The sequence below is a fragment of the Coregonus lavaretus genome (assembly GCF_964263955.1).
Source record: "Coregonus lavaretus genome assembly, chromosome: 23".
In the NCBI taxonomy this organism is placed as follows: Eukaryota; Metazoa; Chordata; class Actinopteri; order Salmoniformes; family Salmonidae; genus Coregonus; species Coregonus lavaretus.
The window spans coordinates 30,056,179-30,073,750 of NC_140010.1; the positions used below are offsets into that span (position 1 = coordinate 30,056,179).

General features: G+C 43.7%; 1 protein-coding gene across 1 annotated transcript in view; it reads left to right on the forward strand.

Annotated features, from left to right (window-relative positions):
• Window positions 1–302: 302 nt before the first annotated feature.
• LOC311099075 (chloride channel protein 2-like) overlaps window positions 303–17,572 on the forward strand; it is a gene marked incomplete at both ends in the record, with an annotated part of 62,186 nt that continues 44,916 nt past the window's right edge. The window contains one exon of the mRNA XM_084139692.1: window positions 303–443. Within this exon, the coding sequence (XP_083995818.1) occupies window positions 303–443 (141 nt within the window). The remainder of the gene's footprint in view (window positions 444–17,572) is intronic.

The window sequence follows — 17,572 nt, forward strand, 5'->3', positions numbered from 1 at the left end:
AACATTTTGGCAAAAAATGACGGTCACAGTCACACACTCACACTCGATCCGGTAGCTCTGCTGTCGCTCCGGGGCCAGCTGCTGTCTGAATGTATGCGCATCGACGCGGATAAACGCAGTGGTGTTCAGAAGTTTGATGTGCTGTGTGCGCACAACCAATCAAGGCACCAGCAACAGGCCACCAGTTATCACATTTACCGGAGTTGCAGAAGAGTGAATGAGACTGGAGACTGGAGTGGAGCGCCTCTCCTTGTGGATGGACCACTGACCAAGGGGTAAAGTAAGCTTGGAAGTTGGAGTTTATGCACGGAACGCGCAGAGATATTCTTCATTTTTATTCACTCTGTTACACGAAGGATGGAGGGGCGCAGCTGACGGTTAGGGACCGTAGCCTCGAAGAGGATAAACACACGGAAGGAACTGAACTGCTGGAGGAGGAAAATGTGAGTATGAATGAGTCCTCGGCAACCTCAAGTTCATCATGCACCCAAACCGCCGCCGGTAACCTGTCTTTCCCCGGTGAAGACGACAACAATGGGTCAAATCATTTTGTCATGATTCCCCTCTTGTTTTCATCAGGTAGCCTATCAATAGAGTATCAATTTAACTTCGGTCATGTGTTCATGCTCAAGGGCAAATAAATCGGTTACTGAATCAGTCACATTGAATTGTCTGTAGGCTATAGGCTAAAACATGTTTTTATCACAAAGATTAAATGATTTTCAATGTAGTGAGATTGGGCTATATATCTATTGGCATCCTTTATCTAGACACAGAAACTTGTTAGGAGAAGAGGTACAGGTGGTTATGTATCCTATTCCACTTTCCGCATCAAGTCGTCGTCAGGGCTCAAGGTCCTTATAAGGTCCCTCGTTGCTGCGGTTCATCTTGAAATTTACGCGCACGTGAACGGCTATTTTATCCACTCAGATGACTTTCCTTTATGTAGTTCCTGTAACGTTCAATAAGAATAAAAGTGTTACTACTTCTAAGACCTGTATGTCATATTTTGACATTGAATCCATTCATTGACATGCAGTCTCTGAAAAAAATTGGGATGACGTCATCGACAGAGTATGATCCAGTCTGCAGATCTTATTTAGGTTTCTTTAAATGGTTTGACCCACTTGGAAATCCTAAAATGACTCTCTTCAGTTCCCTGATAGGTACTTGACCGCCCTCCTCCTCCATGTGCATGTACATGTGTTTACACACACACACACACACACCTGATGCACACACACACTCTCTCTCTCTCTCTCTCTCTACTCTCAGATTCACCTCTGTAGGTCATACCATTTATGAATAATTTGTTCCCATAGTGGGGTGCCAAAACAAACTCCACATGTGTGTATTTATTCTGGATTGTTCCTGTTGAGACTGAAGGTTGAACTGGGTCAGTGGGTTGGTGCTTGGGTGGCGGAGCACCTAGTTTCACCACTGTAGGGCAGACAATACAGCTGCTCAAAGACAGCCACAGTAGTACCCTGCAGGACATTCGAAGGAGAAACACACCTACAACAATAGATACTACAGAGATAGACAAAACACATGTAATAACTCTTCTTTCTCACTGATAAGAAAATTATATCTTTGTGTCTCCACGGTTTGGGCCTATGTCGAAATAAATATGGCTTGGATTATGTGTGCATCTTTCTGCATATTTGTGAATGTGTGTGTGTGTGTTGGCCTATGATTTTGTTGTTCCATTACCATGCCAACAGCCTATCAACAGCCTCATCACTGCAGTGGAATTCTTCTGTCAGCCAATCAGAGGCTCTTTCTCTCAGGGGAATTCAGTCTTTTCATCCTGTGTATGATGAGAGCCACTGATACTCCAAGGCCCTTAAGGCCTGGAGCGAAATGGCAAATTAGCACAGCACAACACATAAACCACAACATGTAATATTCATAAGGAAACAAATGCAGTGATCGATTGCCCAGTTTTGTAGGCTACAGTGGGTGAGGGAAAGGTCAATGTTGAGTATCTTCAAAGGTTTCCAAAGTCGGTTTTGATTATGGGGTATGCGTGAAGCAGATTGGAGTTTTCTTTATTCTATCTTGTTCTAAGGGCAGTTCTGCCTCCAGGGCAAAACGAATGTGCTTGGTTGAAAGCTCAACAGTCAGAGGGCAGAGCTCATAGGTGGAATGTTGGTGGTGGATGTGGTGCAGGGCATAACACGTAGGTTGCCATACACAAGGTTGCTTATTCGAATTCCACCCCAACTCTTACCCTTACCCTAAACTTAACTATTTGGAATTACTTGCCTAAACTTAACCAATCACATTTCATGCTTAAACTTTAGCACAGACCAGGGTTCAAATATTATTTCAAATATCTCAATGACTTTCACATACAGTACATTTAAAGTAAGCATTCAGATATATTTTATTTGAAAAGACAAGTAGTTGAATATTTTTATATATTTGGAAATACTAAAATACACTGACTCAAATACACTCCCATGCATTTAACCCAGGTATTTGAAAATAGTATTTGAAATAAGTATTAGAAAATACTCTCAAATACAATTAGGTAGACTATTTAACCATTCAAAAACTCAAATAAAAGTATTTGTTTTGGGCTGTGTATCAGATACTCAAATACACATGTATTGGATCCCAGGTCTGAAATCCTTAAGAGCTTATTGACACACCTGTGCGTCAATCTAAGTAACATAATACAAATAATCCCCATCAAAATTAATCAGTTTAAACTAGAGATATCATGGGCTGCGTCTCAATCCACTGCATCCACCTATGTCGGCCTTCCGCATCTACGGTGGAAGGTGGTCGAGCTACAGCGGTGTTTGTCAGAACATGAGACATCCGAAAATCAGCTTTCTCACGAAAACATATGGGCTTTAGTACTAAAGGCCAAATTCAATATTTTATCAAATATTTTTTAAATATATATTCTTATACCTAAAGGGGTCCTAAAATTATAAATCAAATAGCTAAATGATCCATGGTATGACCATCTTGATACAATTCCATATGTTAGCTTAGTACCCCTGCCCCCTCCTCACATTTCTTCCCTAAACATAACCCAACCCCTAACCCTAACCTTAACCAATTGCATGTCTTGCTTAAACTTAACTAATCACGTTACATTTCTGCCCTTGGGGCAGAGCTGGCCTCAGAAGATGATTGAATAAGGAAAACTCCTATGAGCGTTGTTGAATGTCTTGAAACATGGCACTAAATGATCAATTTCTCTTCAAAATGTCCTCATGTCATCAAGTGCCTTTTGATGATCTGTCTTGCAGTCTCTTTTTCCTCTGATCTGATGACGACTTAGGCAAAGCCATACTGTAAATCGATGCTGTAGCTTTACTCAGTGATTCAAAACACTGTATGGACTCAATGGGCTAGTACTTTATGTCCCTGCATAGCAACCAGCATTGCAGATCTAGTCTACAATCCATTTTAATTACAGTGCCTTTATTAAGTGTAACAGAGCTGAGGGCTCTTGTTCCACCCCTGGTCCCCCAAGCAGTTATCTATTAGCCTGACGACTCACACTAAATTATTCCGCTGCTCTGTTGTTCACTACATACTTTAGTCTGAGACTGCCATCATGTAAGTTGTTTGTGGTGACGAGGGAAAGAGGGGTGTTGTACAAAACAATGTCATCAGCAATTGGATCATCTCGAACCAATCAGAGTATCAAAGCCAATTACGAATTTTAAAACCGTCGCTTTACCCACGTGTGTTCTGGCTCCGGCCCAACCTATCAGTTTCTGGACCAGTCAGACGGCCCTGAATGTGTTCACATTCGTTGAAGGGTCAGGGAGGTACTCAGTTACAGAATCATTGAGGATAAGAAACTATTGTCCGTGGGCGTGGCGTAGCAAGGAGTCTGGGTAGCCAGGTAATTTATCTATCCCTATTCCCAATGTGATGAGTGTGATTAGAAGGAGTCAGGTGCAGGAGGGTAAATTACCGAATACAGAGTTTATTCCGTCGTACACAGTTGCGCTGGATAGCGACCACAAAATACAGGCACAGGGGAACAATCTACCCCGGCAATACAAGGTACGGGTAGCGCCAACAAAATACAGGCACAGGGGAATAATCTACCCCGGCAATACAAGGTACGAGTAGCTCCACCGAGCTACACTCCACTCACATAAAACAATCACCCACAAGGACAAGGGGGCAGAAGGAACACTTATACACTGACTAATGAGGGGATATGAACCAGGTGTGTGTAATTGACAAGACAAGACAAATGGAATGATGATATATGGAGCGGCAGTGGCTAGTAAGCCGGTGACGACGAACGCCGAAGCCTGCCCGAACAAGGAGGGGAGGCAGCCTCGGTGGAAGTCGTGACACCCCAGTAATCCACTGTGTAAAGACACTGCTTCTATATGCTGTTATTAGGATTGCACTGTCTTCTTTTCGCTGATCACTCAATGTGTTAAAAGCCGTGTGATCTGTATGGCTGCTATACATCTGAGAGATGCTCTTGTTTATAGGCCATGGTTAGTCAGTCCACTGAGACCCGAACATCGCTCATCTGAGGTGAGATAAAATGTATACCACACATGCAGTGTGTACCGGGTAAAGTCTAGCTTTAAATATCAGGGGAAGCCATGGGCTATGCATGTCAATTGAATGCGGCTATGCAGCCTCCGGTGTATATCATAGGCTTACAGTGAGTAATGAGTGCATTCGGGAAGTATTCAGATCCCTTACCTTTTTCCACATTTTGTTACTTTACAGCCTTATTCTAAAATTGATTAAATTATTTTTTAACTCATCAATCTACACACAATACCCCATAATGACAAAGCGAAAACAGGTTAAAAATTAAATAAATAAAACAGAAATACCATATTTACATAAGTATTCAGACCTTTTGATATGAGACTCAAAATTGAGCTCAGGTGCATCCTGTTTCCATTGATCATCCTTGAGATGTTTCTACAACTTGATTGGAGTCCACCTGTGGTAAATTTAATTGATTGGATATAATTTGGAAAGGCACACACCTGTCTATATAAGGTCCCACTGTTGACAGTGCATGTCAGAGCAAAAACCAAGCCATGAGGTCGAAGGAAATGTCCGTAGAGCTCCGAGACAGGATTGTCTCGAGGCACAGATCTGGAGAAGGGTACCAAAAAATGTCTGCAGCATTGAACGTCCCCAAGAACACAGTGGCTTCCATCATTCTTAAATGGAAGAAGTTTGGAACTGCCAAGATTCTTCCTAGAGCTGGCTGCCCGGCCAAACTGAGCAATCGGGGGAAAGGGCCTTGGTCAGAGAGGTGACCAAGAACCCAATGGTCACTCTGACAGAGATCCAGAGTTCCTCTGTGGAGATGGGAGAACCTTCCAGAAGGACAAGCATCTCTGCAGCACTCCACCAATCAGGCCTTTATGGTAGAGTGGCCAAACGGAAGCCACTCCTCAGTAAAAGGCACATGACAGCTCGCTTGGAGTTTGCCAAAAGGCCCCTAAAGGACTCTCAGACCAGGAGAAAGTTTCTCTGGTCGGATGAAACCAAGATTGAACTCTTTGGCCTGAATTCCATGCGTCATGTCTGGCGGAAACCTGGCACCATCCCTACAGTGAAGCATGGTGGTGGTGGGATCATGCTGTGGGGATGTTTTACAGCGGTAGGGACTTGGAGACTAGTCAGGATCGAGGGAAAGATTAACAGAGCAAAGTACAGGAAGATCCTTGATGAAAACCTTCTCCAGAACGCTCAGGACCTCAGATTGGGGCGAAGGTTCACTCTCCAACAGGACAATGACCGTAAGCACACAGCCAAGACAACGCAGGAGTGGCTTCGGGACAGTCTCTGAATGTCCTTGAGTGGCCCAGCCAGAGCCCGGACTTGATCGAACATCTCTGGAGAAACCTGAAAATAGCTGTGCAGCGACGCTCCCCATCCAACCTGACAGAGCTTGGGAGGATCTGCAGAGAAGAATGGGATAAACTCCCCAAATACAGGTGTGCCAAGCTTGTCATACCCAAGAAGACTAGAGGCTGTAATCGCTGCCAAAGGTGCTTCAACAAAGTACTGAGTAAAGGGTCTGAATACATATGTAAATGTCATATTTCAGTTTTTTACTTTTCATATATTTGCAAAAATGTCTAAAAACCTGTTTTTGCTTTGTCATTATGGGGCATTGTGTGTAGATTGATGAGGGGAAAAAACAATGTAATCAATTTTAGAATAAGGCTGTAAAATAACATAATGTGGAAGAAGTCAAGGTGTCTGAATACTTTCCGAAGGCACTGTATGTGTGGAAACCGCTCTCAGCGAGGACAACTGTCCAGAAGAGAGAGCATGTTCCATTCTTTCTGCCGTTCTCCAGAGAGATAAATGGTTCAAGTTTTCTGCTGTGAGAGCTCTTCCACTGGAGGTAGCCTAGAGGTTAGAGAGGCGGGCTAGCAACGGGGAAAATGTGGTGGGGAGTGTTGGCAACCAGAGGGTTGCTGGCATCAGCATCTTTGGTGTTATCTTCTTCCATTGTGCCCTTGAGCAAGGCACTCACCTTTAATCTGCTCCAGGGGCACTGCACTGTCTGTAGGTGTTATAGTCTTGAGAGCAGTATTGCAATTATCTTACATTTTATTGCCTATCTAAGTTCAAGGGAAAGGGGCATGGGAACAATAACATGTCTATTCAGTCAGCCTTCCACACAGCCCCACAAAACTTGCCTCAGTTGTCTTGAATCTTCATCATGAGCTGTGAGCTTTGTGCTGGGCGCTGTTCAGTGGCTGTGGTGCTGAAATCGGTAACGCACTGACCACGGTGCTGTCCATGGTGCTGAATGTCTGTGCTGTATTACACTCTTAGAAAAATGTGTTCTGGATAGAATCAAAAAGGGTTAAATGCTTGCTTCATATATGGTGCCCCTTAAGGTTCTGTATATAACCGACATTGGTTCCATATAGAACCTTATATGGCACCAATTTTGGTTCAGTGAAGAAGAACCCCTGGGGTTCTGATCAAATAACCCTACAAAACCTGTAGGGGTGCCATATATGAAGCAAGCAATATAACCCTTTTTGGTTATATCCAGAACCTTTTTTCTAAGAGTGAAGGGCACAAAAATGTATTCCCGCAGGCCAGTTTAGATGTCTTTGCTGCTTTTCCCAAATACTGTAGTTAGTAGTTCCATCAGCCAGTTTGATTGTCCCTGCATGATTACGGTTATTCTAGATTAATTTGCTCTATCATGGCTAATAATAATTTGGTTTTAATGGACATGTCTAATGCTGTAAGATATTGGACTAATCTTTATCCAGAAAGTCACAGTTACATATATTCCAGGAGTCCCTAATACATGGTTAATTGATGATCATGAAATCAATTACATCTTAATTAACTGAGCCAAAATTAGGCATAGCTACTCTCTTGACCTGAGGTAGGACGATATTGCTTTTTGACTATGATTTAAGATCAGTTTACTGTTTTTCTTCAGCACATGATGTATGGTTATAGTTTTTGGTTAAGATTATCCTGGATCTGTGCCATAGATAATTCTGCACCCAGAGCACTCATGAGTTGTGTGAAACTGGCCCTTATAAACTGTAGCCTAAGCTGCTTTAGTTTATTTTACTTTAAACACGTGTAGGTAGACTACTATTACCAAATGGTGACTCATCAGTTCTCACTTGCAGGCTAAAGAACACCGGTGCGCCGACGGATAGATTCAAGGAGAAACAGATAAGAGCTATTGGAACGAATACAATACATAATTGTAAGCTCATTGTGCTTGGACCCTGCACCACCCCCGCAAAACACAAAACATCAACTCCGCTCTCTGCGAACTCCGCTGGGACCGACTGTACCAACGCGTGGAGGAGGGAGGCTGCGTTGAAAAACCCGCATATGTGGCTACTCATCTGGAATAGATCGCACTAGTTCTTCAGTAGCAGCGAGGGTTTAGGCTATGATAATAACTTGCTACACTACACATGGATAGATGGCTATAGCTGTCTAAAGCCCAGGAAATTCACCGGGTGAGTGACAAATGAATGCGGACCTTTGATAGGTCATATGGATGAGGATATTGCGACGATGCCGGCAAAGGACAAGGCCGAGAATCGGTCGCTCCAGTACCAGCAAACTTTGGTGAGTTCTTAGTGGGATAATCCCTAACCCGTCATGCTCATGTAAAAGTTATGAGTGCAAATCACGTGGCGATATGCGCCATACATTTGAAATCCCGAGACACAGTCAATGAGCAGTGCCTTTTCTGTAGACTTGTTGGATTTTTAAGTGACTGTCAGATTTTTTAAATGTCATTCAAAGAACATTAGATTCCCAGAGAGTCTGGTGTTGCTTTTTTCTCCGCATAATTGCTGTGACTGGGCTGCTGCGCTGCCTGTGAAAATATGTGGCAGCGAGAAAATCGATTCAAGACAAACATCCATTTCAAAAGCCGGGCACCGACATTGTGTGTGTGTGTGTGTGTGTATGTGCGTGCGTGCGCGTGTGACAGTGATTCATGGTTTGTATTCCAGTGTGAAATGTTGATCTCAAGGAACAGTTATAGTGGCTAATTGGATTTAAAGGCTGCCGTTCGTTTATCGATAACGCACTCGGTCGTGACCATCCACGGTTTAGGGCGCTATTTTGAGGCCTGCGCGCTCTGGAGCGGAGCGTGAAAGGTGTGTGCCAGGTCAGGTCTCTACTGTAGATTACGTCACCCCATCTTCAAATATCCTCAGGTATCTATCTGCCTTATGACACTGTGTCAAAACCATGCACCTTTTCACAGATTTATAAAATGATGGACTAGTTGACTTTATTGATTATTATTTCCAAGTAGGTAGTGTAGGCACAGCTAAATCACTGCAGAGAGGCCTACTCTCCTTCTCTCCTCCTTTCCTTCCACTGTCTCTATCCTCCTCTCATTTTCCACCATCTTGTCACTCTCCCCAACCGATTTCCCCCACTTTCCTCTCCCCAACTCATCTTCCCTATAATCTCCCCCTTCACTCCTTCCTTGATCACTCTGCCCCTCTATTCCTCAACCTGTCTATACTCATCTCAAATAATATCTCCACTGCCCCTTTCCCTCTCCATCCCCTTTTCCCTCCCTCCCTCCTTCCCTGCTCGATCTGCCCCATCTACACATTAACTAAAAGTGGATCCGATCTGAATAATAATTGCTTCATGCACCAGTTTTTCCCACTCATGTCACCGTGTGATTGACAGATGTAGCCTGGAGCACCTCATAGGGATATCTATAGATGGGGACAGATGGAGGGAGGGAGGGAGGGAGGGAGGGAGAGAGGGAGAGAGGGAGAGAGAGAGAGAGAGAGGGAGAGAGGGAGAGAGGGAGAGAGGGAGAGAGAGAGAGAGAGATGGACTGAGATAAATGTGTTCCTCCATAGCTGTGTGTTTCTTTGACTGAAGTCCAGCCTTTAGTGTGTGTGTGTGAGAGAGAGAGAGGAAGAGAGAGGGCGAGAGAGAGAGAGAGAAAGAGGGAGAGAATGACTGCAATCTGTTCCTCTATCTGCTTTATCAGACTGTGTTCCTTGTCAATATCAGACTGCAGTAGTTGTCTGTCTCTGTGGCTCCTATAAGCATGCATTAGTGTGAGAGAGAAAAGAGAGGGAGAGGGGGCTCTCAGGCATTTTTAGGAGATTTTGTGCTATTTATGCTCTTCAGGTAGGCGTCAAGTGGCAACAGCACACCCGAACAATATGCTAGTGGTGTATATGTGGGAGTGTCTGGTGTACGTGTGAGAGAAACTGTGTGTATTTTTGTGTTTTGTGTGTCTAATTTTTTTTGGTGCACATCACTGTTCAAGAGTGTGTGCATTCACTGGTGTGTGTGGGTATGTGTGTGTGTGTGTCATGTTCAAACTAACGGTTTGCGCTCCATAATGATTTAATAAGCCTAAATGTCACAATTTATTTTTACTACAATTTGTATTTGGCCTTCATTAAATAGTATCCACTATTATATGACCCTCAGCAACAACCACAAGGACATGACAGCGTTTACAGAGGAAACACATGAAAGTAGACAAAATCAAATGATGTAGGCCTAATGGAATGATACGAATGTTACTACCAATATTACATGTATTTATTTCTCCCTTGCGCCATGCTTCTATTGTTGCCAGCATAAACTAGCTAGGTGGGAAGGGCTCATCAGGATGACTGACTGAACCGAATCCATTCGTCTCCACACTCGACTCTCAGCTGCCGCGACATACGTCATCAATTTGTGCACCAGGCGTGTCCGTATATTCTCTCCCGTCAAACCAACATGTCTACTCTCTCACGTCGTGCCTTAGGGCTGAATGATGTTCAATGAGCAGCTCGTAGAGCGCCGTCTTCAGGCAACCATTGCAATTTTTATTTTATTTTTTACAGCAAATGAGCAGACGTATTTGTTAATTCTATGTATATAATATCGGCGCTTTATCTGTGGAACAAAGACAGATACAAATATTTATCAGATAATATCTGTGAACCGATTGATCAGTCAGACTCTAAATGGCACAGCATTTCATATTTCACTGTGGGAAAGGGGCAGAAATAGTTTCCTGCCATATTTTACATTTACAGTTGAAGTCGGAAGTTTACATACACTTAGGTTGGAGTCATTAAAACTCGTTTTTCAACCACTCCACACATTTCTTGTTAACAAACTATAGTTTTGGCAAGTCGGTTAGGACATCTACTTTGTGCATGACACAAGTAATTTTTCCAAGAATTGTTTACAGACAGATTATTTCACTTATAATTCACTGTATCACAATTCCAGTGGGTCAGAAGTTTACATACACTAAGTTGACTGTGCCTTTAAACAGCTTGGAAAGTTCCAGAAAATGATGTCATGGCTTTAGAAGCTTCTGATAGGCTAATTGACATAATTTGAGTCAATTGGAGGTGTACCTGTGGATGTATTTCAAGGCCTACCTTCAAACTCAGTGCCTCTTTGCTTGACATCATGGGAAAATCAAAAGAAATCAGCCAAGACCTCAGAAAAAAAATTGTAGACCTCCACATGTCTGGTTCATCCTTGGGAGCAATTTCCAAACGCCTGAAGGTACCACGTTCTTCTGTACAAACAATAGTACGCATGTATAAACACCATGGGACCACGCAGTCGTCATACCACTCAGGAAGGAGATGCGTTCTGTCTCCTAGAGATGAACGTACGTTGGTGCGAGAAGTGCAAATCAATCCCAGAACAAGAGCAAAGGACCTTGTGAAGATGCTGGAGGAAACAGGTACAAAAGTACCTATATCCACATTAAAACGAGTCCTATATCGACATAACCTGAAAGGCCGCTCAGCAAGGAAAAAGCCACTACTCCAAAACCGCCGTAAAAAAGCCAGACTACGGTTTGCAACTGCACACGGGGACAAAGATTGTGTAATTTCTGGAGAAATGTCCTCTGGTCTGATGAAACAAAAATAGAACTGTTTGGCCATAATGACCATCGTTATGTTTGGAGGAAAAAGGGGGTTGCTTGCAAGCCGAAGAACACCATCCCAACCGTGAAGCACGGGGGTGGCAGCATCATGCTGTGGGGGTGCTTTGCTGCAGGAGGGACTGGTGCACTTCACAAAATAGATGGCATCACGAGGAAGGAAAATTATGTGGATATATTGAAGTAACATCTCAAGACATCAGTCAGGAAGTTAAAGCTTGGTCGCAAATGGTTCTTCCAAATGGACAATGACCCTAAGCATACTTCCAAAGTTGTGGCAAAATGACTTAAGGACAACAAAGTCAAGGTATTGGAGTGGCCATCACAAAGCCCTGACCTCAATCCTATAGAACATTTGTGGGCAGAACTGAAAAAGCGTGTGCGAGCAAAGAGGCCTACAAACCTTACTCAGTTACACCAGCTCTGTCAGGAGGAATGGGCAAAAATTCACCCAACTTATTGTGGGATGCTTGTGGAAGGCTACCCGAAACGTTTGACCCAAGTTAAACGCTTTGGATAAAAGCGTCTGCTAAATGGCATATTATTATGTCAAAAATGTCATAAATTGATTTGCATTATAATGAGGGAAATAAGTATTTGACCCCTCTGCAAAACATGACTTAGTACTTGGTAGCAAAACCCTTGTTGGCAATCACATAGGTCAGACTTTTCTTGTAGTTGGCCACCAGGTTTGCACACATCTCAGGAGGGATTTTGTCCCACTCCTCTTTGCAGATCTTCTCCAAGTCATTAAGGTTTCGAGGCTGACGTTTGGCAACTCGAACTTTCAGCTCCCTCCACAGATTTTCTATGGGATTAAGGTCTGGAGACTGGCTAGGCCACTCCAGGACCTTAATGTGCTCCTTCTTGAGCCACTCCTTTGTTGACTTGGCCGTGTGTTTTGGGTCATTGTCATGCTGGAATACCCATCCACGACCCATTTTCAATGCCCTGGCTGAGGGAAGGAGGTTCTCACCCAAGATTTGACGGTACATGGCCCAGTCCATCATTCCTTTGATGCGGTGAAGTTGTCCTGTCCCCTTAGCATAAAAACACCCCCAAAGCATAATGTTTCCACCTCCATGTTTGACGGTGGGGATGGTGTTCTTGGGGTCATAGGCAGCATTCCTCCTCCTCCAAACACGGCGAGTTGAGTTGATGCCAAAGAGCTCGATTTTGGTCTCATCTGACCACAACACTTTCACCCAGTTCTCCTCTGAATCATTCAGATGTTCATTGGCAAACTTCAGACGGGCCTGTATATGTGCTTTCTTGAGCAGGGGGACCTTGCGGGCGCTGCAGGATTTCAGTCCTTCACGGCGTAGTGTGTTACCAATTGTTTTCTTGGTGACTATGGTCCCAGCTGCCTTGAGATCATTGACAAGATCCTCCCGTGTAGTTCTGGGCTGATTCCTCACCGTTCTCATGATCATTGCAACTCCACGAGGTGAGATCTTACATGGAGCCACAGGCCGAGGGAGATTGACAGTTCTTTTGTGTTTCTTCCATTTGTGAATAATCACACCAACTGTTGTCACCTTCTCACCAAGCTGCTTGGCAATGGTCTTGTAGCCCATTCCAGCCTTGTGTAGGTCTACAATCTTGTCCCTGACATCCTTGGAGAGCTCTTTGGTCTTGGCCATGGTGGAGAGTTTGGAATCTGATTGATTGATTGCTTCTGTGGACAGGTGTCTTTTATACAGGTAACACGCTGAGATTAGGAGCTCTCCCTTTAAGAGTGTGCTCCTAATCTCAGCTTGTTACCTGTATAAAAGACACCTGGGAGCCAGAAATCTTTCTGATTGAGAGGGGGTCAAATACTTATTTCCCTCATTAAAATGCAAATCAATTTATAACATTTTTGACATGTGTTTTTCTGGATTTTTTTGTTGTTATTCTGTCTCTGACTGTTCAAATAAACCTACCATTAAAATTATAGACTGATCATTTCTTTGTCAGTGGGCAAACGTACAAAATCAGCAGGGGATCAAATACTTTTTTCCCTCACTGTAGGTGTGTTGCTGCTTGGCTGCAACAAAACCCTGCATCCATACCGACCCTTGCAGGGTAAGATTACCCACCCCTTTACAAGACCATTTCTCTCATTTAAGGAGTGCAGGAATAGTGATGGATGGGATGTGGGAAATACATAGAGTATAGTTCATTCAGAGCGTAGTAAAGATCTTTATGATAACTTCTAAACGAAGCTATGATTGAAATGTCATGTACTCATATGTTATTTCTCCATTTATATGTTTTAAAGGTCCAACGCAGCCGTTTTTATCTCAATATCAAATCATGGATAACAATTCAGTACCTTACTGTGATTGTATTCTGTTCAAATGGTCAAAAAGAAACAAAAATAGCTTTTTAGCGGAGAGCAATTTCTGAATCAAGAATTTTGCTAGGACTGTCTGGGAGTGGTCTGAGTGCGGAGGGGAAAACAGAAAATTAGATGTTATTAGCAGAGAGGTTTGGAACTCTCTTTCTTATAGGTCTATTAACTCCATCCCACCAAAGCAGGCTGAAATGTCAGGCCTTTCAAACAGTGCGTACACTAAAAGGGCATTATCATGATTTTTTTTAAATGTCACAGTATTATTCCAACCACATAGTGTGGAAATATATATAAAAAACAGGAAAATCACGTTTTTGACTGCACTGGGCCTTTAACATAAAGAGCCATTAAGATTGATCGACTGTGGCTGTGGAGAAATAAAACGCATTGGCTGAAACAGATTTCTATTTTTAGTTCTTTTCATTTAACCTTTACCAGGAAGGAAGTCTCTTGAGGTTTGAATCAGTTTTTCGAGAGTCTTGGCCAGACATCATTGTTCATGATAAACCAACGCAATACACACAAAAATACACAATTTAAATGTAGTTGCATTGGTTGAGGCCACATATTGTCAGTGGATGAGGTGAGTTGAGATGAGTTCCCATTGAGCACCTGGTGAAAAAAGTGCAATGTAAATCCATCTATTATAGTCACCACATGGTAGGGTTTAGGTCTGTTTCCAGGCAGGACTTTTTGTTTCTCACTCTGAACCTGGGACAGGTGTCCGTGTCAGCGAGTTCTGGAACTCTTGTCTGGTGCAATGCATGATGGGACAGCTGGCTGCCACTGCCACCGTATGCCTCCCGTATGACTCATGTGAGGGATGGAAAGAGGGATGGTTAGACAGAAGGAGTTTGGATGTCTTAAAGTATTATAACATTCCATCTGATGTCTTCTCCTTCGAAGTATGTGTGTGCATGAGTGTGTGCACGAGTGTGTGCATGACTGTGTGTGCATATGTGTGTGTGTGTGTGTGTGTGTGTGTGTGTGTGTGTGGTAAGCCTCTATCAGAACAGATGTTAGACACAGCAGGCTCATGTCCTTATGGCCAGCGGGGGTTCAGGAGGATTTGGCTGCTGCACAGATCAAAGTCATGATCAACCTGAACAGAAAAAGCAGCCCGCAGAGAACTGCAGATGCATCCAAATATGATCCATCCACACACTGTGTGTGTGTGTGTGTGTGTGTGCGTACATGTGTGTGTGAGTTTGTGTTTGTGTGTGCAAGGTGTGTGTGTGTACATTAATAGGTGTATGAGAAAGAGCAAGTGTGTGGTGTGTGATCGCACTCTTGAGTGTGATTAGAGCATTAGCAGGAGATGCGCCCTAGAGAGAAACACCTCTAAATCCATGTCACAAACACACACACACACACACAGACTATTTTTCTCTTCACGGGGATCTAGCTTTTCATAGTCAGCATTCCTGTCTCTGCACACACACAGAGGTGGGCTCAGTTCCACTTTAGCTCCTGCCAGAATAAAGCTACCTTCTCTCTCTCTCTCTCTCTCTCTGATGATGAAATACTGCAGGTGTGAAGGAGGGACAAAGAACAGTACAATCTCTTCGGACATGTAGGATAGTGTATTGCAAAATCAGCATGTTTAAATGATACATTTAGGTTTGACTGAGTGTCAGTTAAATTTGATACAGGAAATTGATTCCTGAAATGACTGGAATGGCCATTTCTGGCACACCATACAGGTTAGAGGTCAAATGCCTTTGGTAATTCTATGAGGCTGTGTTATGTTTTTGGCAGTCGCTTGTGCACGTGTGTTCTTGATATGTGTGATGGTGTGCATCCGTGTGTGTGTACCCTAGCTGACTACTCCACCAACACCAGCCTCCATTACCTATATTAATGCAGATCTTCAGACAGATCAAATCTCATTTTCCCAGCTAATTCAATTTCCCAAGCCTGTCCCACGAGCCCTGAGGGTTTTGGATAAGCTGCTCTATCACTGCTCTGAGTTTCAGTACTTCGTAATATGTAGGTGTGTGTTTCGATCATTATACTAGAGCAGATTGTGGAATGAGATTTTAGTGTCGTTTCTGTTCTTTTACGCAATATGGGCACTCATATTGTGTGCAGAGTTTTGTTCAAACCCAGGTCCAAAACGGGTCAAATTTAGTTGATTTGTGCAGTGAACAAATGAAAGGCCTATTATTATAATGTAACATCAATACCCGCAATTATCATTTTTGGAGAAAAAAAAATACATTTTGAGGACCCCAGGTTGAAAACCACTGGCCTAAGTAACGGTAGGGGAAACACTGCTGTGGTGTTGCCAGTAATAATTGTTGTTTTTTCATCTGATGACAATGTTGCAGGTAATCTCCTTGGTAACCGTAGTGGTGACCACAGCTCATTTAACAGTCCTCCAGTCCACCTGCTGCTATCCCAGGGGGCGGTGCTCCAGATGGTCTCTGATTGGTTTCTCACAAGCCCAGGATGGGGCTACTAACAGGCAGCATTAATACCACTGATAGCTCTGTGTGCCTGTGGTGTTTAGAGGTGTTCTTCTGAGCGTGATTGTGTTATCATTTAGCCTATACATTTACACATCAGCCAGTGTCTGTGAATGTGAGTTTTGTCAGGATGTAGCTGGCTGCCTATACAGTGTTGGGCTGGGGGGTTGAGTGGTTTGATGAGGTGTTGCAAAGTGTGATATGTGGAGTTGCCCTGGTCAAATGGGTGCTACAGGGAGAAGGGGGGTGGCTGATGGGTAGTAAAGTGATGGGAGATGGGTTATTGGGCATCTCTCTATCAGTCAGAAGCCTCACCTGCTCAAGCGTGCAGAAAGAGCAAGTCTGGAGGAATCGTGATGGCCATCTCAATGAGAGGGGAGATGGAGGAAAAAGGTAAGTGATGGTAGCTGAAGAGAGCAGATAGAAAAAGAAAGCGGGAGAGAAAGTAGAGAGAATCTGGAGGCGTGATGCTCATCTCAATGCGCCTCTGGCTTCTCACTGCTCAGATCACAGCACTATTTACAGATAGAGGGGGAGAGTAGAGATGGAGAATAGAGGGAGTGAGCAGAAATGAAAGGGGCTGCACTGACCCTATAAACTGGGATATACAGATTGCACATATTTTCTAAATGTTATGATTACCAACGACATAAATGCCAGGAAATTGTTGAAAGGACGTGCGCGCGTTAGAGGATTTGGTGGAGTGCGTGTAGGCCTGTGTGAAAGCCAGACGCTAGGGGGTTGTACAGTACAGGTTGGTATATGGGGATCGTCCTCGCTGGCAGACAGCAGGCTCCCCTCCATAGACATTCACCACTTGACGATACTGCTGTACGCTGCAGGATCACACGCCATTTCCACCTCTGCACATGTCCACACTTTCATTAGAGATGTTACACCTGAAGGCTGCCTGCAAGCAGTCACTTGTGAAAGCACAAACCACATCTGCTAGACAGAACCATAGCTATTCCTCTACATGTTCACATTCATTATATAGGCATTTCACTGATGCTGTACACTGCTCTGGCATCTTACCAGCACATTACCTCTGCTTGTTCTGGCGCAGTCGAATCTGATTGAGACAAGCGGTGGACAAAGCAGGCGCAACAGAGCTTGTGACGCTAGCCTCCAGATACACTGAATGGTTATGGAACCTGACTAGTGTTACATGATGCAATAGCTTGAATTAAACACAAATAGTCAAGGCATGTGACAAATTACCTTTCATTTGAAAGACTACACATGTCAGTGGGTCATGGGCGTCAGGGCACAAGTATCTGGTTTAAAAGGGACTGTCCGCATGCCATTCAGAAATGTGTTGCTATAGTAACCTTGCATGGCTTA